The sequence below is a fragment of the Pelophylax lessonae genome, assembly GCF_965119305.1.
Source record: "Pelophylax lessonae genome assembly, chromosome: 8".
In the NCBI taxonomy this organism is placed as follows: domain Eukaryota; kingdom Metazoa; phylum Chordata; class Amphibia; order Anura; family Ranidae; genus Pelophylax; species Pelophylax lessonae.
The window spans coordinates 221153473-221178140 of record NC_138775.1 but is presented as its reverse complement, the minus strand read 5'-3'; the positions used below and the strand labels follow the sequence as shown (position 1 = coordinate 221178140).

At 42.4% G+C, this 24668-nt stretch overlaps 1 protein-coding gene across 1 annotated transcript in view; it reads right to left on the bottom strand.

Annotated features, from left to right (window-relative positions):
* Window positions 1-24668, bottom strand: part of XPR1 (xenotropic and polytropic retrovirus receptor 1) — a 298966-nt gene that overhangs the window by 63780 nt on the left and 210518 nt on the right. Inside the window, exons 5-7 of the mRNA XM_082264780.1 lie at window positions 20075-20224; window positions 13000-13083; window positions 1092-1173 (exon numbers count right to left, since the gene is read on the bottom strand). Coding sequence (XP_082120906.1) covers window positions 1092-1173; window positions 13000-13083; window positions 20075-20224 — 316 coding nt within the window. The remainder of the gene's footprint in view (window positions 1-1091; window positions 1174-12999; window positions 13084-20074; window positions 20225-24668) is intronic.

The following is a 24668-nucleotide window of genomic DNA, read 5'->3' as shown; positions in this document are numbered from 1 at the left end:
CGTCCAGGCGAGACGTTTAACTCGCAGGGTCAGTCCCCGTCCAGTGGGACTATGTCGCGGCCGACCCAGCGCGGAGCTATGGCCTACACGCGCTCGTAGGTTGAACTGGGGTGACCACTGGATCTCAACATCCAGCCCGTCGCCCAGTTCCAGCGTGCTTGCTTGAAGATCTCACAGGAACACTGGAGAAAAAAAGCTGTCTAAAAAAAATCTTTCTAAAAAAAAAAATCCTGCCAGGACCGAAGATCCTAGCAAGGCATCTAGGTCCTTACTCCTAACTAGACAGAAAAAAAACTGATTTGCTGTAGCAGAGAGAGAGAGGATATACCCTCTGGGACTGCCCCTAAGGTATGGCCAGAACGTTTTCTTTCCTGTCTAGTCCTACTCCTGTAGAGGGCAGTATAACCCGAGTTGATATTAATCAAAGAGGACTACGTCTGTCAATGAGCGACAGAGAAACAATGTTAAATGGCAAAAGCACTACAAATCAAACAAGTGAGAAGCAAGCCTTAGGCCCCAGCACTGCATCCTGGGAAGATGTCAAAAGCCTCTTCATGCCCTGTAGAACAGGGTACTTACCATAGGCTACTATACAGCAGTAAGTGGGTGTAGAAGGTGTCTCTCCATGGGTGGGGGATTTTCTGAAGAAAGTATATTTTTACAGTAACTGTGCTATCTTTCTAAAAATCTAGGAGGTTGTTAGGTGGCCAATCAGATATCAATATATTTTACTAGAATTCATGTTTACCTTGAAGATATATTGCTGAACAAGAAAATAATACACTGAACATGTGGTGCAAAATAAAAGGAAATGCTACAAGGTCTGGTGCACCGAAAATAAAATAGTATTTTCTTTTGAAAACCAATAACATGATCATTTCCAAATCTGCATTACGATGACAGCTGGTAGAGGGTTCATTGCTATAGCAACACCTCCATTTTCCTTTGCTGTAGATATCAAACATATCATTTTCTGCCCTGATGCGGTTTATAGCTTATCTTGTACACAAGGCTGCATAACTAAGAGAAAGGTATTGCCAACCCTGCACATCTATTATTTCTATGTGAAAAAGAAGTAAATGTAAGCTTACCAGTATACACAACCGCGCAATTCAACACAATAAATATACCGCAATATAATCCCACTCTGAATGTAGTCCAGGCTGGTGCAGGCTGAAAAAAATAACAGAGGACAACAGTTAATTAGCAACAGGAGAGCATTACACGTAATCTATGCTAGAAGAGCATGCCACCTAAGAATTAACTTTAACCGCCTGACACCTAAGAATTAAAGTTAACCGTTTGTAGGTCCCTAAGCCCCCATTCACATTGGAATGATTTGTCATGCGAATCGCATGACAAATCGCATCATATTGCCGGCAATGGCAGTGTTCAAATCGATGCGATGCCGACTTTGCGGTGCCGAATCAATTTGAACAAGGAGTACATGCACTATTTTTGGTGATTTCGGGTGTGACTTCAAAAGACATCTGTGCATGAAGCCGCACAGATGTCTTCAAAGTCACACTGAGATGCAGCTTGAAATCATGCAATTTCAGGTGAAGTCGCATGATTTCAAAGCTGCTGTCAATGTGAAAGGGGGCTTAGGCCTCACATTCCACCAGTTTTCTTTGCGCTAACCCTCAGAAAACAAATGACAAGACACAAAAATTACCTGCCACTTCAGGGATAATGCCAATTTACAACATGACAAATATACACAATGTCTCACTGCAGAAAAGTAGGAATACAACTTCACATGTGGGCTAATGGGTAAGCTGGCCATACACTGGGCAAATTCAAAAATCAAAGGAATCAGGTAGAAAACTGTTGATGCAACAGTGGCTGTAGCCAGTGGCGTACCAATGGGGGGGGCGGGGGTGCGGCCCGCCCCGGGTGCCACTCACTGGGGGGTGTCAGCCGGTGTCCTGCCCGGTGTGTTCAGAGTCAGACAGATCCCGCAGTGTGAAGGCAGCTGCAGTGGCTGGCAGCTCCTTCAGTCCGTGCTGCTAGTGGGGGGCGGAGCCGCGGCGGGAATAAGGGGGCGGAGCCGCGGCGGAAATAAGGGGCGGAGCCTCGGCAGGAAGAAGGTGAGTGCCCATTGCAAAAGTGTGTGCTGGATAGGAGGGGGATGGGGCTGCTACATATAGAGGAATTCATCTTTCTCTATTCTTCCTGCAGCTTCCTGCTGAATAACTGATTCTCCTCCTCTCCCCCCTGCAGGAAGAATAGGGAAAGATCAATTCCTCTATATGCAGCTGCCCCATCCCCCTCCTATACAACTTCTTTTGCTGGCCCCCCAAAGTTCTTAACCTCCTCCAGTGCTCCTAATCCCCCCCTCGGTGCTTTTAGCCCCTCTCCCCCCAGTGCACTAGACCCCCCCTGTTCTTTAGCCCCCCCCATGCTCTTCAACTCCCCACAGTGCTTTCTCCCTCCCCCCTAAGTGCTCCTCGTCCCCCCAGTGCTCTCCACCCCCCTGATTTTCCCTGCTCACCCCCCAAGTACTCCCTGTCCCCCCAGTGCTCTCCACCCCCCTGATTTTCCTTGCCCACCCCCCTAAGTGCTCCCTGTCCCCCCAGTGCTCTCCACCCCCCTGGTTTTCCCTGCTCGCCCCCCAAAGTGCTCCCTGTCCCCCCCAGTGCAATCCACCCCCTGCACCTTCCAACCCCCCTACAATGCTTTCCAAACCCTCTCTTAATTCTCTCCAGTTCCCGCCCCCCCCCCACCGTGCCCTTCAGCACCTCCAGTGCTCTCTGCTTCGTCTGTGCTCTCCGGCCCCCCTAGTGCTCTTCTATCTTCTATCATGTCTGCAGTCTCTGACCATCTCCTGTACCATGTCTGCAGTCTCTGACCATCTCCTGTATCACGTCTGCAGTCTCTGACCATCTCCTGTACCATGTCTGTAGTCTCTGACCATCTCCTGTATCATGTCTGCAGTCTCTGACCATCTCCTGTATCATGTCTGTAGTCTCTGACCATCTCCTGTATCATGTCTGCAGTCTCTGACCATCTCCTGTATCATGTCTGTAGTCTCTGACCATCTACTGTATCATGTACTCAGTCTCTGACCATCTCCTGTATCACGTCTGCAGTCTCTGACCATCTCCTGTATCATGTCTGTAGTCTCTGACCATCTACTGTATCATGTCCCCAGTCTCTGACCATCTCCTGTATCATGTCTGCAGTCTCTGACCATCTCCTGTATCATGTCTGCAGTCTCTGACCATCTCCTGTATCATGTCTGTAGTCTCTGACCATCTACTGTATCATGTCCTCAGTCTCTGACCATCTCCTGTATCATGTCTGTAGTCTCTGACCATCTCCTGTATCACGTCTGCAGTCTCTGACCATCTCCTGTACCATGTCTGTAGTCTCTGACCATCTCCTGTATCATGTCTGCAGTCTCTGACCATCTCCTGTATCATGTCTGTAGTCTCTGACCATCTACTGTATCATGTCCTCAGTCTCTGACCATCTCCTGTATCACGTCTGCAGTCTCTGACCATCTCCTGTATCATGTCTGTAGTCTCTGACCATCTACTGTATCATGTCCTCAGTCTCTGACCATCTCCTGTATCATGTCTGCAGTCTCTGACCATCTCCTGTATCATGTCTGCAGTCTCTGACCATCTCCTGTATCATGTCTGTAGTCTCTGACCATCTACTGTATCATGTCCTCAGTCTCTGACCATCTCCTGTATCATGTCCTCAGTCTCTGACCATCTCCTGTATCATGTCTGCAGTCTCTGATCATCTACTGTATCATGTCTGCAGTCTCTGACCATCTCCTGTATCATGTCCGCAGTCTCTGACCATCTCCTGTATCATGTCCACAGTCTCTGACCATCTCCTGTATCATGTCTGCAGTCTCTGACCATCTCCTGTATCATGTCTGCAGTCTCTGACCATCTCCTGTATCATGTCTGTAGTCTCTGACCATCTACTGTATCATGTCCTCAGTCTCTGACCATCTCCTGTTTCAGGTCTGCAGTCTCTGACCATCTCCTGTATCATGTCTGCAGTCTCTGACCATCTCCTGTATCACGTCTGCAGTCTCTGACCATCTCCTGTATCACGTCTGCAGTCTCTGACCATCTACTGTATCATGTCTGTAGTCTCTGAATATCTCCTTTAGCAAGTCTCCAATCTCTTACTCAAACTTAAACACATTGCTAATATTAGCTATCTATCTTTGCTGAAGATAGGACTGTGCAGGGGAGGCAGAGAGTGCAAAAGGGGGAACTGTGATTAGAGAGACGGAGGGCAGACTGCACTCCACTGTGGTGGGGGGCTGTGAAATTTGTGCAAAAAATATTCTTGAAAACATTACATTTTTTTGTGGGTGTTACATTTTAAAGTCGGGGGGGTGCCAGATATAGGATCCGCCCCGGGTGCCAAATGCTCTAGGTACGCCACTGGCTGTAGCCAATCAGATTCAGCCACAAGCATATATATAGCCAGCTTTAAAAGATAGGCAAACAAAATTGAGTTTGGAGATCTCAGTGCATATCCTTTTCTTTTAAAATGCTGGTTTTCCACAGAATCCTAACCATTACAACTTTAAATGTAACTAAACCCTCTCAACACAAGCCTTGTATCCATGGAGCTAAATTTAATTAAAAAAAAAAAATCAGCTTTTTCGTAATTTAAAATTAAATGTGTTCAGAAACTCACATTTATAAGTTAGGAAATTCATGATTCTGTTCTTCTATTCTTGGACCCACCGTCCATGCACATTCCAAGTACTGGTTTAGGGAGCTGGAAAGGGAATACTATGCTGCTCCTGATCATATCTATGGGCAGTATAGTATTCCGATTGTCAGCGAGGGGGATTTCCAGAACAGCTGTTTGGCACAACGGGTGTGGCCAGACCAGATGTGTAAGATTTATCATCTTGGCTTTACTGTGCTCTACCAAGCTGAACTTGCTTTTCAGGGGATGTCTACTTGTAGTACACTGCAGAAATGTGCATATCTGTTTAGGGTGCTGCCTGGGCCTCATTGTGACCTTAGTTAGAAGTTGCTGTAGAAGCTGCAACTGGTAGGAGCATACAATAAGGCCAATGCATGCTACGGAGATTTTTAATGCATTTTAGAAATAATGTTTACACTAATTCCTTAGTTTTTTGTTGCTTCTTTTAAAATTCAGCATGCTGCAATTTTAGAGCCGGTTCACATTAGCGCGTCTTGTCAGGCGACTTGTTGGCCTGACAAGTCGCGCTCCCTCGCGGTCCATTGACCGCTACAGAACCCATTCTAATAGGAGGGACACAAGTTGCTCCGACTTAGAAAAAGGGTCCTGTACTATTTCGGGGCGACCTCGGAGCGACTTGCATAGACTTCCATTATGTGAAGTCCCTGCAAGTCGCTCCGAAGTCGTGGTGCAATGTAATGCACAAGTTGCCCCCGAAGTAGTAAGGAGTCGTGTCGCCCCAGTGTGAACCGGCTCTCAATCTCTGTTTTTATAAACAGAAAAGCATGCCAATATCCCCCCCCCCCCCCATTTTTTTTTCTTTTTTAAATCGGTAACCAAATTTGTCTTTAGTTTTTTACAGGGATCAATAAAAACATCAATAAGTAAACAGAATGAATAGAGAATGAAAAAGAAACCATGGTTTTCAAACAAGGATTGATAACCGATCACAAGATATCAAAAGATTAAAATCTGAAGCAACATGACAGGTTTTAGCTTTTATTTGTGACTTTAGTGGGATTAATCGTACATATGCAAATATCGTTCTATCATGCAACTTTGTACATAAATTATATTTATTCCTTTTTTCCCCACAAACAGAGCTTTCTTTTGGTGGTATTTGATCACCACTGTTTATTATTTCTATATTCTAGAAACGAAAAAAACGACTGGCAATTTTGAAAAAAAAATAAAATATTTTTTACTTTCTGCTATAAAACATATCTGTAAAAGAAATTAGTATATTCTGTATAAAACTGTATTCTATTTTTGTATACTTTGTCTACGTATTGCACACTGCACTAATAATGTTTTGATTACAAGTTGCATTTTTTCGAGTCCTGATTAGAATTTAGCCTGCCAACGTTACGCTCCTTGTTACCATAAAAGTACAATTGTAATAGTAATGCGATACCTGCATAATCATGTGTATAAAAAAACTTCAGTTGCGTTGCATATCTTTTTGCACATGATCCCTACTGCAGTAGTTAATAATTTGGAAACAATCAATTTGAGGATAGGAGTTGCCTATCTATAAAATTTCCAGAACAATATCCAATAAAAAAAAAAAAAAATTAAACAAATAAAATTTCTCCATAAATGTAGGCAAATATGTATTCTGCAAAATGTTTTTGTTAAAAAAAAATCCCAAAGAGTGTATATTGATTGGTTTTCGCAAAAATTATAGCGTCTACAAACTATGGCATATATACTGGAATTTTTATTTATTTTAGTAATGGCGGATATCATCAACTTATAGCGGGACTGCGATATTGTGGCGGACAATCTGACCCTAACACTTTGTGGGAACCGGTGACACTAATACAGTGATCAGTGCTAAAAAGAAAAAAATACACTGTCACTGTAGTAATGACACTCTAGGAAGCGGTGAAACATCTAGAGGGATCAAAGTGTTAAATGTGTGCCTAACCAGTTTTTATGTTCTATGTAGTGCTTTTATACAAAAGGATGTGCTGGATATTAAAAGGGAAACAAAATCCAGAACAATCCCACTGACAGGACACAACAGGTTAACATAGGCAGAGCTCTTTTCTGTCTTTCACCTCACCTATCAGCGGGTGCGCCAGTGGACATCCATTGGCCAGAACCCGCTGATTGGCTTGTGCTGTGACTAATCATATTGTATGCCTATTTAATGTATACACTATATATACACAATGCCTATTTAATGTATATACTTTAGCAACACCTCCAAGTGCCAATATTACAAATCACATTTTAGCAGTAAAGCAGCAGTGTCAAACTATCACATTCTTGGTCCTCTTATTTCTCTGTATGGAAGCAGTGAGTATGGAGCCTGCTTGAGGTATGTTCATAGAAGTTTGCCAACAAGTGTAATTCACCAATGAATATAAACAAAAACTACATACTATATATATATATATATACACACACACACATGTATATATAAATAAATACACACACACAGTTATATATATTTTATATATACATACACACACATTATACATTATATATATATATATATATATATATATATATATATATATATATATATATACACACACACACACAGACACATATATATATATATATATATATATATATATACACACACACACACACACACACACATATATACACACACACACACACACACACACACACACACACACACACACACACACAGCATTCATAAAGTGTTCAGACCCCTTCACTTTATTCAATTTTGCTATGTTGCAGCCTGATACTACAGTGGTTTAAATGTATTTTTTCTCATTAATCTACACTCAGTACCCCATGACAAAGTGAAAACAGGATTTTAGAAATGTCTAAATTTATTACAGAAACCTGAAATATCACATGTACTTATGCGGAGCTCCACCCAAAAAGGAAAGCGCCACTTATCTGTAGCCCCCCACCCTCTGCTGCCACATTTGGCACTTTTTGGGGGGGGAGGGGAGCAGGTACCTGGTCAGCAGGAGGTTCTGCCCCCTCCTCCGCAGCAAGCCCACTACAGGTTTCCCTTGGTAGAGATGGCGGCTGAAGTCCCTAAGCCACTCCTGTGTTGTCTTGGCTGTGTTGTCATGTCATGTTGGAAGGTAAACCTTCAGACCAGTCTGAGGTCCTGAACAACATGGAACAGGTCTTCGAGGATATCTCTGTACTTTGCTCTATTCAGCTTTTCCTCAACCCTGACAAGGTTTCCAGTCCCTGCTGCTGAAAAACACCCCCAGAGCATGATGCTGCCACCACCATGCTTCACTGTTGGGATGGTTATGGGCAGGCGATTAGCGGTGCCTGGATTCCTCCAGACAAAGTTTAGAAATTATGCCAAACAGTTCAATCTTGGTTTCATCGGATCAGAGAATCTTGTTCCTCAGTCTAAGAGTCCTTCAGGTGCTTTTTTGCAAACTTAGGAGAGGCTTCAGTCTAGCCACTCTGCCACAAACCCCAGATTGGTGGAGGGCTGTAGTGAAGGTCATCTTTCTGGAACTTCCCATCTCCACACAGGATCTCTGGAGCTCAAAGTGACCATTGGGTTCTCTGTCACCTCTCTTCCAGGCCCTTCTCCCTGATTGCTCAATTTGGCTGGGCGACTAGCACTTGGAAGAGTCCTGGTTGTGCCAAACATCTTCCATTTGAGAATTAAGGCCACTGTGCTCTTGGGAACCTTCAGTGCATTAGAAATTTTTATGTAGCCTTCCCCAGATATGTGTCTCCTGCGATAACCCTGTCTCTAAGCTCTGCAGGCAGTTGTCAGCTGTGAGGCCTTTTATAGAGAGGTGTGTGCCCTCCCAAATCATGTCCAATCAATTTAATTTACCACAGGTGGACTCCAATCAAGGTGTAGGAACATCTCAGCAACAATCAAAAGAAATGGGAGGCACCTTAGCTACATTTCAAGTGTTGCTGCAAAAGGTCTGAATAGTTATTGCCAATGAGATTTTTCTATTTTTTAAAAATTCCCACATATTTCTAAAATTCTGTTTAATTTTGTCATTATGGGGTACTGAGTGTAGATTATTGAGAAAAAGAATGATTTGAAAAACTGTAGTATCAGGCTGCAACATATAAAAAAACGTATATATATATATATATATATATATATATATATATATATATATATATATATATATATACATACAAGTAATATAGATATATTATAAATAATATATATTCATAACTACTATTACCCATCTTAGTGTATTATATTATATATACTGTGGTTCCTGTTTAAATTTTGATTTTTTTTTTTATCACTTCTTGCATAGCATGTTGAATGGGCAATTAGATAGGATTAGTTACTGGGGATTTACCTGTGTGGTTCAACCCTTCCTTTTAAGTATATAGGCAACAGTGTCTCTGGTATTTATTCACATACAGCTTGAGGAAGAGCAGAGATGCATGAAACTGTACAGTCGCTATGTTCACGGACTAATGTATGAAGAATTGCCATGAAGGAAACTACTGCATTGGAGATCGTGTCCTTGGCACCCCTGCATTTTTGTCAGACAATGCACCACTTCGCCCAGAAAATTGTTGCAATTACAAATGTTTAGGCATTCTCATCTTTATTTCTTTTGTTTGTATTGGTAAGACACAAAAAAGTAGGGAAACAAAAAGACAAATTTCACACTTTCCACGCAAAACTTCAAAAACGAACTGGAAAAAATTATTGGCACCAACAATTTAAAGCGGAGTTCCAGCCATTTACTCACCTGTCCAACGGTCCAGCGATGCGGCCGCCGGAAGCCTCGATCCTCTCCCTTGGCGCCGGCATCACTGCTGTGGGCACCCGGCTGTTACAGTTTGCGGCTTCACAGCCGGGTACCCACTGCGCATGCGCGAGTCGCGCTGCGCGCCGTGATTGGCCGGCAATCTTCTGGGACCTCTGACGTGTCCCAGAAGATTGCAGGGAGGGAGGGGGAGAGGAGAACTTCCGCTCAGGGCGCAGCGGCGCTCCGAGCGGAAGTGGGAGCGGGTACCTGTCAAAACTAGGTACCCGCTCCCCCCCCCCAAAAAATGACATGCCAAATGTGGCATGTCGGGGGGTCAGGACTCCCTAAAGCGGAAGTTCCACTTTTGGGTGGAACTCCGCTTTAACATTTGGTAGCAAACCTCTTGGAAAAAGTATCTGAAATCAATCACTTCCTGTAAGCAACAATGAGTTTCTTACACCTCTCTACTGGAATTTTGGACCACTAATCTTTTGCCAACTGCTCCAGGTCTGTCAAATTGGAAGGGTACCGTTTCCCAACTGTCGTTTTGAGATCTTGCCACACGTGCTCTATGGGATTTAGATCTGGACTTATTGCTGGTCGGTTCAGGACTCTCTAGTGCTTTGTCTTGTCTGGGTGCTTTTTGACGTGTGCTTTGGGTCATTGCCTTGTTGTAAGACCTCTGACAGGGGATCCAGCTTTTTGACACTGGGCCCTACATCGCACCCCAGAATTCTTTGGTAGTCCTCAGATTTTTTTTTTTAATGCCATGCACACAGTGAAGACATCCAATGCCTGAAAAAGCAAAGCAACCCCAAAACATCAGTGAACCTCCACCATTTTGACTGTAGGGGCTATAATCGTTTCAATAAAGGCCTCATTTATTTTTCTGAAAATAGAATGATAGGTTTTACCAAAAAACTGTAATTTTGTTTCGTCTGTCCACAGCACACTCTCCCAAAAGGATTTTGGCTTCCTCAGGTAAGTTTTGGCAAACTCCAATCTGACTTTTTAATGTTTCTGTGTCAGCAGTTTGGTCCTCCTTGGTCTCCTACCATAGTGTCACCTTTTTATTCAGATTTCTCTGTATATTGCAAGCTGACACAGTTGTATCCTGTGCCTGACGGTACAGGAACATCAAGATCTCTGGAGATGGACTTGTAACATTTACATTGTACAAGCTTTTCCACAATTTATGTTCTCAAATCCTCAGACAATTCATTGCAGCGTTTTCTCTTCTCCATGCTTTGAGTGGCACATAGAGACACACATCAGAAAGATGGAGTCAATTTTTCACCATTTTAACTGGTTGCCGGTGTGATTTCCATATTGTAAGCACCTTTTAATTGATACAGGTGAGTTTAAATTATAAATTACAGGAGCATCCCAAACTAGAATGCAATTATTTCTTACAATTTTGAAAAGGTGCCAATAATTTTATCTAGTCCATTTATGGAGTTTTGCGTGGAATGTGTCAGATTTGGTATTTTGTTTCTCCACTTTCTTTGTGTCATACCAATACAAACAAAAGAAATAAACATGAGAATGCCTAAACATTTGTAATAGCAACAATTTCCTGGGCAAAACGGTGCATTATCCCAGAGACATGCAGGGGTGGCAATATTTTTGGCTATGACAGAGTATGTGTGTATATGTATATATATATATATATATATATATATACACACACACACACACATACATATATATATACATTTTTCCCCCCTAATACAGGTCTTTTTCTCCCCAACTTTTGCCTTCATGAATGTATTGGGCATCCCGTTTTCTGTAGTGAGCCAACAATGCTGCTCTGATATTCTCGAACAGTGTTATCATTATCATCTTTAAACCAGAACTGGATTACTGACAGGATCCCCATTTAAAAAGGGAGGAAATGTTATTTAAAAAAAAAAAAAAAATAAAAACCTTCTTGGGTTTAGGTTCTTTGATTTACATACACTTTAAATACCATTACCTACAGCATTACAAAGATAATATTCAGGGAACGAGATAGGTAGGGTAAGTAAGGTAGTGTGCTTTTGTGGGGGATTTTTACCATGGCATAAATGACCAACACCAGCCAAGCCCCAAGCAGTATCATATACATATTTCTGACCATTTTGCATATGGCTGCTGAAGAGAGGTCAAAAACGGATCTGTACCAATTATACTTGCATGTAATGGCAGACTTACCTACCAGTGCGCTCTCCTCCAGCAATGTGATGTTAAGTGCTGTCTATCATCATTCTACCACTGACATCTTCTGCCCATCTTCTTCTGGCTTCTTCCACAAAGAATCATAGCAATGAACAAAGAGCCGCGAAGCGACAGTTCAAGCATTAGCATTTTCAGAAGGAGAGGTCTGCAGCAGCAGCCTCTATGTTTCTGTTATAGTGAGTGTGTTATAGTGGATGTAAACTCTCACTTATACTCAGTGAAGTGAACAGCCTCAGATGATACACAGAGATTAAACAAATCTCCCTACATAAGTTTTATTTGTATATCTGCCGTCTTCAGCTTTCTAAACTGTTTAGAAAAGTGAACATCATGTTAGAATTTTTTCTTCCTGTTCCAGCACTGGGTGTGGAGTTTTGGCATACACTGTGTGACAGCTGATTGGAGGAAAGGCACACCCCCCCCACCCCCCTACACATAGGCAGAGGGAGGAAGAAACATGCAGGGCTGTGCTGTGGATAAACTAGCTCTCTGCTAATCTATCTCTATGCGCCCAACACAAATTTCCAGCTGCTTTTATCTCCTGTATCAGAGAACTGGTCAGAGGTTATCATGCTGATAACAGAGGAACAGAGCAGCAGAAACACACAGGACATAGGGCTTTGGAGAGGGATAGGTAAACACTACAGATATTTGTGCCCAGGTCAGATTTCATGAATGGGGTTTACATCCACTATAAGATGGAAATCCTCAAAAACCCCAATCTGTTTATGCATTAAAATGATAAGGACCATAAATGGTCATAAGCAGTATGATTTAGGATCATTCCTCACCTAGGGAGTAATTATCATTTGCCAAAATGCATCATGGCATGTCTGAGGTACACATCAAAAAACAATTACAAAAAGGGTGCAATTAGTGCATACCACCACCAAGACCATAAACAGAAGAATACTGACCGAGTAGTACAGACATACTTTCGGTGCTGATCATGCTGCTTGCAGCTTTAAATTAAATTGTACCAAGTCTTTATCCAATCTCTGTAGTATGACAAGCTTTTATTAAATGCTTTCTTATAAACAGTGTACAGCATCAATACACTTTTTCCAGCATTTGTAGTTTCAGTGGCATATTATTGGTGGAACTGCTTGCTTTGTGTCACTACGACTGCAAGCTATTGCGTACCTAAAATGGAGAAAAATGTTGGTTTTCACCATATGGATTGCAGGTTTTATTAAAAAAAAAAAAAAAACAACTGAGCATCTCTTATCAGCTGCATTTTGGTTGCCACTTGATATCCATGGTCAGGGGTGAAGAATACCTCAGCTGGCCTGATCAATCAATCAAAGAGGAGGTTCTTTTAGGCAGCCAGGAACAGGGAGCCAAAAACAGTTAACACACATTTGGTTGATTCTCTAGCCCAAATTTTCACCTGTGCAGCTCCGAGGGGTGGCACACGCAAACGCTTCATGGCTTTCTGTCTGTCTCCATCTTCCAATTCATTTGTCACTAGACCCTATAACAGAAAAAGAAGTAAAAAATTGTGAGAAGTTTTCAAACAGGTCCTAGCCCTGTGATGTCAGGTAACCTAGAAACACATTCTGACACATGCATGAAGATTTAGGGCCAGTTTACACCACATGCAGTGCTTGTTTCTCCGCATTACAAAAGCATCGAAAGTAGGTTATATGGGTTCCAATGGCATAGTTCACACCACCTCAGGGCATTCCAGTGCTTTTCAGTTCCAGAAAAAAAAAATACATCATGCTGTTTTCTTGCACAGAACTGTACTGGAACACAGTAAAAAGCATCAAAAAAGCACTGGAACCCAGTACAGCAGGAAAAAAACCCCCAAAGAATAGAAGAAAAAAAGCATCTGAAATGCATCCGGAAACGCATCAAAAACTTTAAAAAAGCGCGTGCAGAAAAGCATCCGGAACGCATCTGGAGGAATTTTTTGTGGTGTGAACTGGCCTATAAAGAGAACTTAACAGTAAATGCCCTGACAGCAAATCTCAGATGAGTCATATAGTAAAGAGGAAAGGATTATGTGAAACAATAATAAGAAAGCAGGACGCACAATCAGTTTTCCTTATGGGATAAATGTTTTAACAAAATGAATAAATCTTCTCATTTTAACCACTTGCCTACCGGGCACTTTCACCCCCTTCCTATCTAGGCCAATTTTCAGCTTTCAGCGCTCTCACGTTTTGAATGACAATTGCGCGGTCATGCTACACTGTACCCATATGAAATTTTTATCATTTTTTTCACACAAATAGAGCTTTCTTTTGGTGGTATTTAATCATCTCTGGGTTCTTTATTTCTTACAAAAAAAAAAAAAAAAAAAAGATAAAAGACAGAAAATTTTGAAAAATAAAAGTTTTCCTTATTTTATGCGAGTAAATTTTGAAAATAAATAAATTTTTCTCCTTCACTGATGTGCGCTGATGAGGCGGCACTGATGGGCACTGATAGGCTGCACTGATGTGCACTGATGAGGTGGCACTTATGGGAACTGATGAGGTGGCACTTATGGGCACTGATGAGGTGGCACTGATGAGGAGGTACTAATATGCCGCACTGATGAGCACTGATAGGCGGCACTGATGAGCACTGATAGGCGGCACTGATGAGCACTGATAGGCGGCACTGATGAGCACTGATAGGCGGCACTGCTGGGCACTGAGAGGCAGCACTGACAGGCACTGAGAGGCGGCACTGCTGGACACTGACGGGTGGCACTGATGGGCAGCACCATCAGTGCCCACACTGAGTGCCCATAGTGCTGCCAGTCAGTGCTCATCAGTGCCTAGATGAGCAGGCACTGATGGGCACTGACTGGAAGCACTATGGGCACTGATTGTGGGCACTGATGGCGGGCACTGTGGGCACTGATGGTGGGCACAGTGTATTTTATTTACCTTGTGTAATCGGGGCACTGGTGATCAGTGCCCTGATTACATTCCTCTGTGTCCCCAAACGGCTGATCGGCTCTGCTCCTTCCTCACACGCAGTCCCTGTGTGAGGAAGGAGAGCTGGCGATGAGAGATGATCTCATATGTTTACATATGAGATCATCTCTCATTGCATGGGCCGATCACGTTGTAAATGGCCGCTGTGATTGGCCATTTACCACGATCTGTGATTGGCTGTGTCCAAGGGACACGGCCGACACAGATTTTCCCGATGCGCGCTCGTGGGGGCGCGCGGGGAGCCTGTCTCTGGGAGGCCGTGTAAAGACGGCCTCCCGGAAATTCGAGTCCGCGATGTAGCCGTACTTCGGCTATAGCGTGGATCGGAAGAAGTCAAGTACCCTTTCAAGTGTTAAATGGTTTATCTCAACCTTCCAACATTTGTTGGACTGCTTGGTCTGTTACAGAAAGTTGAAAGACTCATGCCTCGTACACTCGTTCAGATAATCGTACGAAAAAAAACGCTTTCGACTTGATCGCACGATAATCTGATCGTTAGTACACAGTTTTCGACAGAAGATCACGACAGTTCATCCAACAAAATCCGAAGGGACGAATACGAAAACTTCTGTCATATGATAGCCTAGCGTACGACAATCGTTTAACCAGTACAGTATGCGTCCGCTAAAAATCAATAGACAAAGACCACGCATGATCAGAAACACAAAAATAACCCAGAACAAGCCTGGCTGCCATTGTTTTTATTTTTCACTATCTGATACGTAGCTAAGCAACCAGGAAGCTTTTCCAGAATCGTACAAACACAATCATACTCTTAGTACGCATTGTTGAAGTCGATATTAGTATCATGCAACAAAATGAGAACGATAAATCGTATGATTATCTGAACTTGTGCATGAGGCATTAAGCCAGTCATACATGGATCACAATTATTCCCGTTCAGCAGAAACTGGACACATTTCTATCCATGTATGGGCACTGCAGCCCTTCTTTCAGCTCTTCAGCAACTGTCTGCCTGTACAGGAAGACAGCTGTACTGAGAGTCTGCAAAAGCCTGACATTGCACCCAGAATACGCTGATTGCTGGTGCTATGCTCTGTAGGTGCCTAAGAGAAAAAAAAAAAAAGAAAGGACATTTTATTATCAATCAACTTCTGTACAACCACCCTGTCATATTTTTTACACTTGATCAACACTGCAGGCTATAGTCTGCAATGCTGATCACTGTATTCTGACTGCAGGGACATCTCCTTGTTGTCAGACTACAATAGCTGAGTGGGTCAGAACCTGCTGATTAACCAAAACAAAAAAAATAAAAACATTGACTCCTTTATGGGCTGCCTTACTAGCCACATCACCAAGTAAAAATAAATGGAAAAAAAAAATGCAGAAATTTGTAGCGGTAGTAAAGTCTATAATCTTTTGGTTTTTTTTTTTTTAAAAAAAATGGGTCCCCTGGCTTGATTGGCTGTGCCGGGGCAAAGTCACATCGCAGCTGCACACAGAGTGGACCGTAAATGTGGTGTGAGCTGCACATGTCCGGCTTCGATTACATTACTCGCTGACAGGTAGGAGGGAGGTTTATGAAAGAAAAGACCTCTAGGGTCTCTTCTGTAATAAAAAAAACCTGCCTGTCAGGGAGTTCTTCAAGATATGACTTTACTACCGCTTAAAATTTTTGCTTTTGGATTTAGATACGCTTTAAAGGAGTTGTAAAGGCTGAAGGTTTTTTGTCCTATGCATTAAGATAAAAGCTTTCTGTGTGCATCAACCCCCCTCAGCCCCCTAACACTTACCTGAGGTCCGTCTCTGTCCAGTGATGTCCACGAGTGTCTCAGCCAACCAAGATTCTCCTTCCTGATTGGCTGACACTCAGCAGCGGTGCTATTGGCTCCCGCTGCTGTCAAAGTCAGCTAGCCAATCGGGGAGAGAGGGGGCGGGGCCAGGTTGGGGCTCTGTGTCTGAATGGACACAGGGAGCTGTGACTCCGCTCGGGTGCCCCCCATAGCAAGCTACTTGCTGTGGGGGCACTAAACAGGAGGGAGGGGCCAGGATCACAGAAGAGGGAACCGAGAAGAGGAGGATCTGGGCTGCTTTGTGCAAATCTAACTGCACAGAGCAGTTAAGTAAAATATGTTTATTTTTTTTATAGGGGGGAAAAAAAAAAGGAGACTTTACAATCACTTTAAGCTTTCCATATGCCGTGGCTTGCAGAACAAACACAAATGCCATGCCTCTAACAGGGTGAGGGACAATGAAAGGCTGAATCATACAGAAGCTGGAAATTTAACTTCAATTCAAGGTGGTATGGGATTAAAAGATGAATAATGTAGAACCTAAAGTGTTCTGAACTGCTACTATAGGACTTTAGATGCAGAGCTGAGCAGCCTTCCACTGCCACAGCCTCTGAGATGCAAACTTTAGAGCCTGTCTTGTGACCATCACCTCAGCTGTGGTGAATAGGCATGGATCTGGGCTATATGGATGAAGGGAAAAGCAGTCTACCTTATAATAAAACTTTGTCTTAAATGAGAAGTTCACCTTTAGTAATGTGTTACAGCCATAATCAGGGTGTAACGTGTTACAAAAGCAGCATCGTCGCAACCCCCTGACCCCCCGCTGCGACAGAAGGTGGGGGATTCTCTCCACTTTCACAAAGCTGCATCATTCATTGACAGCTATCTGTGATCGAATAAACTACAAGTCCTGTCTTCCACTGCAGCAGATGGCATTTAGTTCTCAATGAATCACCCCGGCCGTATGCATATAGGTGTCCTCTTGGCCGGTGGGCCTTAATGCTAAGAGACAGCATAAATGCTTACCAAAATGTAAACAATGCTGTGCTGGGAGCGTGCACCCTGCACACCCCCGACACAGTTACTGGCAGGTAACGAAAAGCTGCCGATCATTTGACCACTGTGACAACTAATGGTGGTCACATGACTGAAATGACAAACATTCTAAAGGGCTGGGAGGCGCCGGCACTAAGGGGTTCACGGTGAGGGCACTGGTGAGTGCCTTCATAGTTTATGGATTCTTCCAGCTCTTACAGCAACTGTCTGCCTGTATGGGAGGCTGTACTGAGAGACTGCAGGAGCCCGACATTGCACCTGAGATCAGCTGAAAAAGAGAAAAATAATAAATTTAAGTGCATTTACTTGGGGCCTGGAGGATCTTAGTTATGAGGAATGCTAGCATAGGGAAAAAAATCCTCAGTATCAGGTAATTTCAGACGACACAAGGCCATTTAATGAAGTTGGAGAAGAAGTTTAACCAGAAATTGCATAGGTTTTTTTTTTTACTGTTAGGTCAGTTAGGAAGTGGAACTCTCTTCTACAATCGGTGGTGGCTGTGGGAAGTGTGGATAATTTCAAAGAACTTTTAGATGGGCATCTTATCGAACACACTAGACAGAGATATGGGAAATGTTCAAGAAATCATTATATACACACACACACACAGGTTGAACTGGATGGGCTGGTGTCTTTATTTAACCTTACGAACTACGCAACTAATCCCTTAACCTTCATTAAAACAGAAGTGCAAGATCAATGACATATTACATATGAAAACAGTAACACTGATCATGTCAAAAATTTATTTAGATAAATAACATTTTATAATGTAAATTCTGCTCCCAAAAGTTGTCTGCTGTCATGTTCTCCTTGCAACAGTGTTTTAAATGAAGACAGATGGGTGGAGGCGTAAGACACGTAAACAGGTGCCAGGACTAAATTTTCTACCAAGCTGTATACTAGGAAGCCAGTGGATTTAAAAAGTGGAGATTACACGGTCAATGCAATGCAGAGATAAAGAGTAGTATCATCAAAGTCATAGACGCCTCCTTCTTTTGTGTCCCTGGTTGAGTACATCCTATCCACTGGGACTATTGATAGTGCAAATTATTACAGGAATCAACCATCAAAGACAGCTGGCAGGCAACCTGGCAATATTATCTTGCGGATTATTTTTCTTTGAAATTCAGACGTTCTACTGTCATGTTTCGGTGTTGGTTCTAAAAACCAAACTGCAGATATTTGCACATTTAAGGAGTGTACTTGCAGATAACACTAAAGCAAGTGGCATACATTCCGCAAATAGGGGCTCATTTATACTTGCTTCACAGTTATAACACACAATAAAGCGAATACCGCTTTAACGTGCTTTTTTGGTAGGTTTCTGATGCTTCTTTGGTGCTTTGATAAAGCTACAGTGGTGCTTTTTTGAAGCTTTAATTAAGTTTGGCAAAAACCTGTATCTGTTGATTTTCAATTTGTTTTAAAGGGGGCCAGTAGTAACCCCCTCAGCATATCCCCAGCTCATTGGTACCCTCATTCAGCAAATCTCCCCACTCAGTGGTAAACCCCAGCTCCGCTGATCCCCCCTCACTCAGTGGTAACCTCCAGCTCTGCTGACTGCCCCCCACACTCAGTGGTATCCCCCAGATCTGCTGATTCCCCCCCCCCCACTCAGTGGTAACCCCCAGCTCTGCTGATATTCCCCCCCCCCACTCAGTGGTAACCCCCAGCACTGCCGATATATCCCCTCCCACTCAGTGGAAACCCCCAGCTCTGCTGATCCTCTGGTTTACTGATCCTCCTCCCTCTCCAATTCGGAACCTGTTCACAATACCGCTTCTCCACGCTACACACCAGATGTGACATCTGCACCAGACACTCCAAGAATATGTACACATGAACTAGAAGTGTCTGCTGATGTCTTTCCAGTTCACTTGTTGGTTTACCAGTGTGTCCTGGAATAGCTCATACCTGCAATACCGCCAAAACAAAGCAAAGCTACAGCTGAATAAAAGCCGAAGGTGCTGTTAACCTAGCTTTGTCATAGACTTCTATGGAGGCTTTGAAGATGCTTTAAAGCACCAAGAAAGCAACATGAGGTATAATTTTTGAAGCAAAGCATTACCATTTTATTTAGCGACAGGTGCTTTGATTGGCATTTAGAGTGCTTTTAAAAGCATGTCCAATGACACATTTTGAAGCAAGTGTAAACTAACCCTAATTTAAATTGAGAACTTTATATTTAGCCTCACTTTAGAAGTTTATCTTTAATCTGCAATTACAGAGTATAGTAGTCTCTGGGGAGTAATGGCAACATCATAGGACAAACGTTGCTAAAAAATAAATACAAAATATCACATCCAGTTACAAAGGAATATAGCAAGCAGGATATACAAATGAACAGCTAAAGCACTGTACTAATAAAAAGAAGTTCTATCAATGGGTGGAAAAAAAAGTTTGCGTTTGTTGCTATACTAACAATCTGACATGGTTTAGGTTAAAATACACTATATCATATAAATATGTGAATTCCCCATATGTTTTCCCCCTAAGATTTAGGGTGGCCAAAGAACTAAAGATGTATTCCTTGAATGTCCTTCCTGATCACACTCCCTCATGTCTTGGTAATTGGCCCCCGTGTGATACAGTACCTCTTAAATTAGATAAGGGAGGAATAGGCCTAGTGTAAAGAGATTTTCAATCAAGTGCTCTGTGTGCAATAACAAGTACTTTTAACAGATGAAATCAACATGTTCAGTATATATAGATGTACCTCAGTCTCGGAGATCAGCTGATTAATTTTCTTGCAGGTATAAAATGGCGCCACCTCCACATGTGCCACCCTCCAGTCTGCACCACGGCCCGTCTCCAGAATCTTGTCATGTTTTTTTAGGATCTTTCGGAACCCTGTGAAGTTCAGATTCTAGCCAAATAAAATAAATAAATTTATGAAAAACATGAAGTTCTACTTCTAATACAAAAATAAGCTTGGCACCTTCAAACTGTTTATGATGAAAAACTGCATCAGCAGAATTATCTTGAGTGAAATTCACAAAAAGTCTAAAACAGCCAGCAGACAGACATAGGCAGCATTCCTGTGCAGAAATTCTTACATGGGGTGTATTTTGATTTAATTCCCGCCAGTTACATATAGGTTTACGCTTTTATAAATTAGGTTTTACTTTGCAAAGAGTGTGATTTTTATGTAAATGCATTTTAACATTGCATATAATAAAATACATTGTACTTATTATATTTTGTTTCAACAGGCTTCCATGTCGTATAGGTTTGAAAATCGGATTCAGCACTGCTGGCAACATACATCTTAAACTTAAAAATGTCATCTGAACCAGTAGAGCTCAGAGAGAAATTGCTCTTACTTCTTAGGACATTGAACTAGGGTTGCCACCTCATTCCCTTTAAAACCAATTGCATATTAATTACACAGGTTATGGGGGTGATTAAGGTGGTAATTAAACTCCCTTTCTGCATTAAATTAGCCACAGAACCTGTGTAATTAAAGTGGCTGTAGAGGCAGAAGAGTTTTTTATCTTAATGCATTCTATCTGCAGCAGCCCCCCTAATACTTTCTTGAGCCCCCTCTCGATCCAGCTATTTCCACGAATGCCTCAGCCGTCTGGAACTCTTTTATGATTGGCTGAGACACAGCAGTGGCTCCATTGGCTCCTGTCAAACTCATTTAGCCAATCAGGAGAGAGATGAGGCGGGACCGAATGGCAGCTCTGTGTCTGAATTAATACAAGGAGCTGCAGCTCTGCTCCAGTGCCCCCATAGCAAGCTGCTCGCTGTGGGGACACGCGATAGGAGGGAGAAGCCAGAAGCTCCAGTCAGGGACCCGAGAAGAGGAGGATCTGGGCTGCCCTGTGCAAAACCACTGCAAAGAGCAGGTAAGTACAAAAAAGGGGATTCACTCCAGAAATAAAGAGATTATTCTCCCACTCTACAAGACTCTGCTCCAAACACATCTGGAGTATGCTATCCAGTTCTGGTCACCGGTCCTCAGGAAGGATGTGCTGGAACTGGAGAGAGTCCAGAGAAGAGCAACAAAAATAATTAGGGGAATGGAGGGCATCGGCTATGAGGAAAGACTACAAGCACTGAACTTATTCTATCTGGAGAAGAGACGATTGAGGGTGGGATATGACATCAATTTACAAATACTGTACTGGTGAGGACCCTAGCATAAGGAACAAACGTTTTAGAGAAAGGGAATACAATAAGACACGTGGCCACTCACTAAAACTATAAGAAAAACGGTTTAACCTTAAAATACGTAAGGGGTTCTTCACTGTAAGAGCAGTAAGGATGAGGAATTCTCTTCCACAAGCAGTGGTATCAGCAGGGAGCATCAATAGTTTCAAAAAACTATTAGATGGGCACATTAAAGACCACAACATACAGGGGTATACAATATACTAACACACACACACACACACACCATAGGTTGAACTGGATGGACTGATGTCTTTTTTCAACCTCACAAACGATGTAACTATGTAAGTATAACATATTTGTTTTTTTTAAGAAAGAAAAAAAATGAGACTTTACAATCACTTTAATATGCATTTGAGTTTTAAAGGGATGAGGTGGCAACCCCACTGGGACTGATTTTCTTTGTATAGAGATGTTTCCTGCAGATGAGGCCTGAACTTTTTGCTTCCAAGTGTCCAACCTGCTGATGGCAGGGCATTTGGTCAACTGTATCCCTCGATGAACACTGCAAGATATTTTCTATAAAAGTAATTCTTTCTACTGTTCTGATAAAGTAGAAAACTTGCCACAGTTCTAATAGACAACAAGCACTGATAACGATATGGTAGGCCAAAATCCTATAGAAATGTATTTATGTTATTACAGGTACTTACTATATATAGCGTGGTCAATTTATGCAGCGCTTTATATATATATATATATATATATATATATATATATATATATATATATATATTGAACATTATCAGTCCCTGCCCTCAAGGAGCTTACAATCTAAGGTCCCAAACTTACATTCACCCATACACATACAAAGGCAAATTTAGACAGGAGCAAATTGACCTACCAGTACGTTATTGGAGTGCGTGAGGAGAGCGAGGTACCCGAAGGAAGCCGCTGTGGCACAGGAAGAACATGCAAACTCCAGGTAGGTAGTGCAATGGTTGGGATTCGAACCAGCGACCCTAGTGTTGCTAGGCGGAAGTGCTAGCTACATCACCATGCTGCAGTTTTTTTTATATCTAACTTTATTAGGTCAACCTCTGGTATCAAAGACCTCTTTCACATGGGCAGCAGTGCTAACCACCCCACCCCAAAAGCAATCCAATGGTGATTGCTTTTCAGAGTGTCTGGAATGAGCTTTTCAGGTGTTCAGGAAGCGATACATACTGGAGCAAGTTATACCCTAAAGACTATCAAAGGTGAACTGATCCCTAAAAATTGCAGAACTGGCAATGCAAAGCACACACGCTACACGCCCTCAACATGTTGATGACAAGGGCCTCTTCCCCTTGACTTTGCGCCCCCTCACCCCCCAATGTGTATGAATACTCATTCAACAAAAAGGCAGTAAAAAGTAAAAACATAACAGTTTTTGACAAGTCTTATCTTAAAAAATAAATGGCCCCCAGTGTAGATTCAACGTCAACTGCGATGAACATCAGACGCCAAATGACAGCTCTGCCACCTCCTGCCACCCAGCATGCACCAGTCGATGACGTCAAAAAGGGCAGGGGTTACCTCAGTGACATAATGGTGAGCCCCGCCCCTTAGGTTACTTAGCGGAGGATCTGTCACTCGGCGGGAGCCTTCATCGGGCCTTTTTCTTTTTCCCCGGGTCGGTGCCCAGAGTTTAACGTGATTGACGTTGGATTCTAAACCAGGGGAATTTTTTTTATTTTTAAATATAGGACTTTTTTTTAACACTGTAGTGTTTTTACTTACTTTTTACTGCTTTTTTGGTGAATAAGTATTCGTACTCATTCACATCGGGGGGTGGGGGACCAGGTATGCAGGAAAGAGGCCCTTGTCCTCATCAACATGGGGACAAGGTGCTTCTGGGGGGGATGTGGCCTGGTATGGTTCGGGGGGTGCATGCTCGTCTCCCCACTTTTCTGGGCTGCCAGGCTGCATGCTCAGATAAGGGTGTGGCACGGATTTTGGGGGGACTCCACCACTGTCTTTTTCTCATTTTTTTTTTTTATTGCCGGCAATTGTTATGTTTACATTCTGTGTTAAACACTGCTAAACACCAGCAAAAAAATGCAAAAAAAAAATTGTGTTTTTTTTTTTTTTTTCCAGCGGTTTTAGCAGTTTTCAGCTTCCAGCGAGCATGAAGCTTTATGATCGCACTTCTCTGCTAAGTGTTGGTTTTCAATAAATAAAACATATAAATAAGCTGCTCAGCTTCAGCTCTGCTCCTTTGTCTAACACTAGTTATTTTGCTCACTGCAATAATGGAAGGAAAAAGAAGCATAGTGTTGGCGCAAGCCCCTTTATTAATTCCAAAGACCACACTCTAGCTAAAAGTCAGGCCAACGACCTGCAAAGTGGCTCTAAAATGGATATTTTTGGCAAATACAAACATTTTTGGTAATCTGGAAGAAGAATCTAGGAAGCCTCGGATGATGTCACATTTGGTGAAGCGTGTAATGCAGAGCCCGCGCTCGCGGCAATATCCCGAAATCTGGAAGCCATCTGCGTATTCTCTTGGAGAATATGACTTGTACAGCGCTGTATGTTTTTATACATGCGAGTAGCATTGCTTTTAATAAATATTGGTCACCATTGCTTTTTACTATGTGGAGCATTTCCATTTTATCATGCACATTTCCCTGAGTGGCTGTTGATATACATGGTGGATTGAAGTGGCAATATCAAATATCTAGGATCTGAGCTAACCACTTTCAAGCGCTATAAGACTTCTCAGTGTGAGGGTCAAACTGTTTCAGTAAGCCTTTGATTTTGGCATTGGTGTGGGAGCACGGAGTGCATTGTTCTTTTCACTTGGAAGAGTATTTTTCATCATATGAAGATTATTTCATCTTTCATTCACAGTGTATTTTTTGTTTGCCTGGACAATCTATTACAGACAAACACTTTGGACTATTACTGGTTTAGTGATGTTCAACCTTTTAGCACAATTTTTAAGCTTTAAAAAGATATAAAAAAAAATACAAGACTCAAAAAGATATTTATAATCAAAAAATACTTTAACATAAGCAAAGGTAGAATTTTAGTGACCATTTCATGTGACTTAGTATTTCTGATCATTAGAACAGAAGTGGATAATTTTAGTTTATGACGGTTTAGTGTGCCATACAATTGTTTGTACTTTACTTTTGGAGTTAGGATTA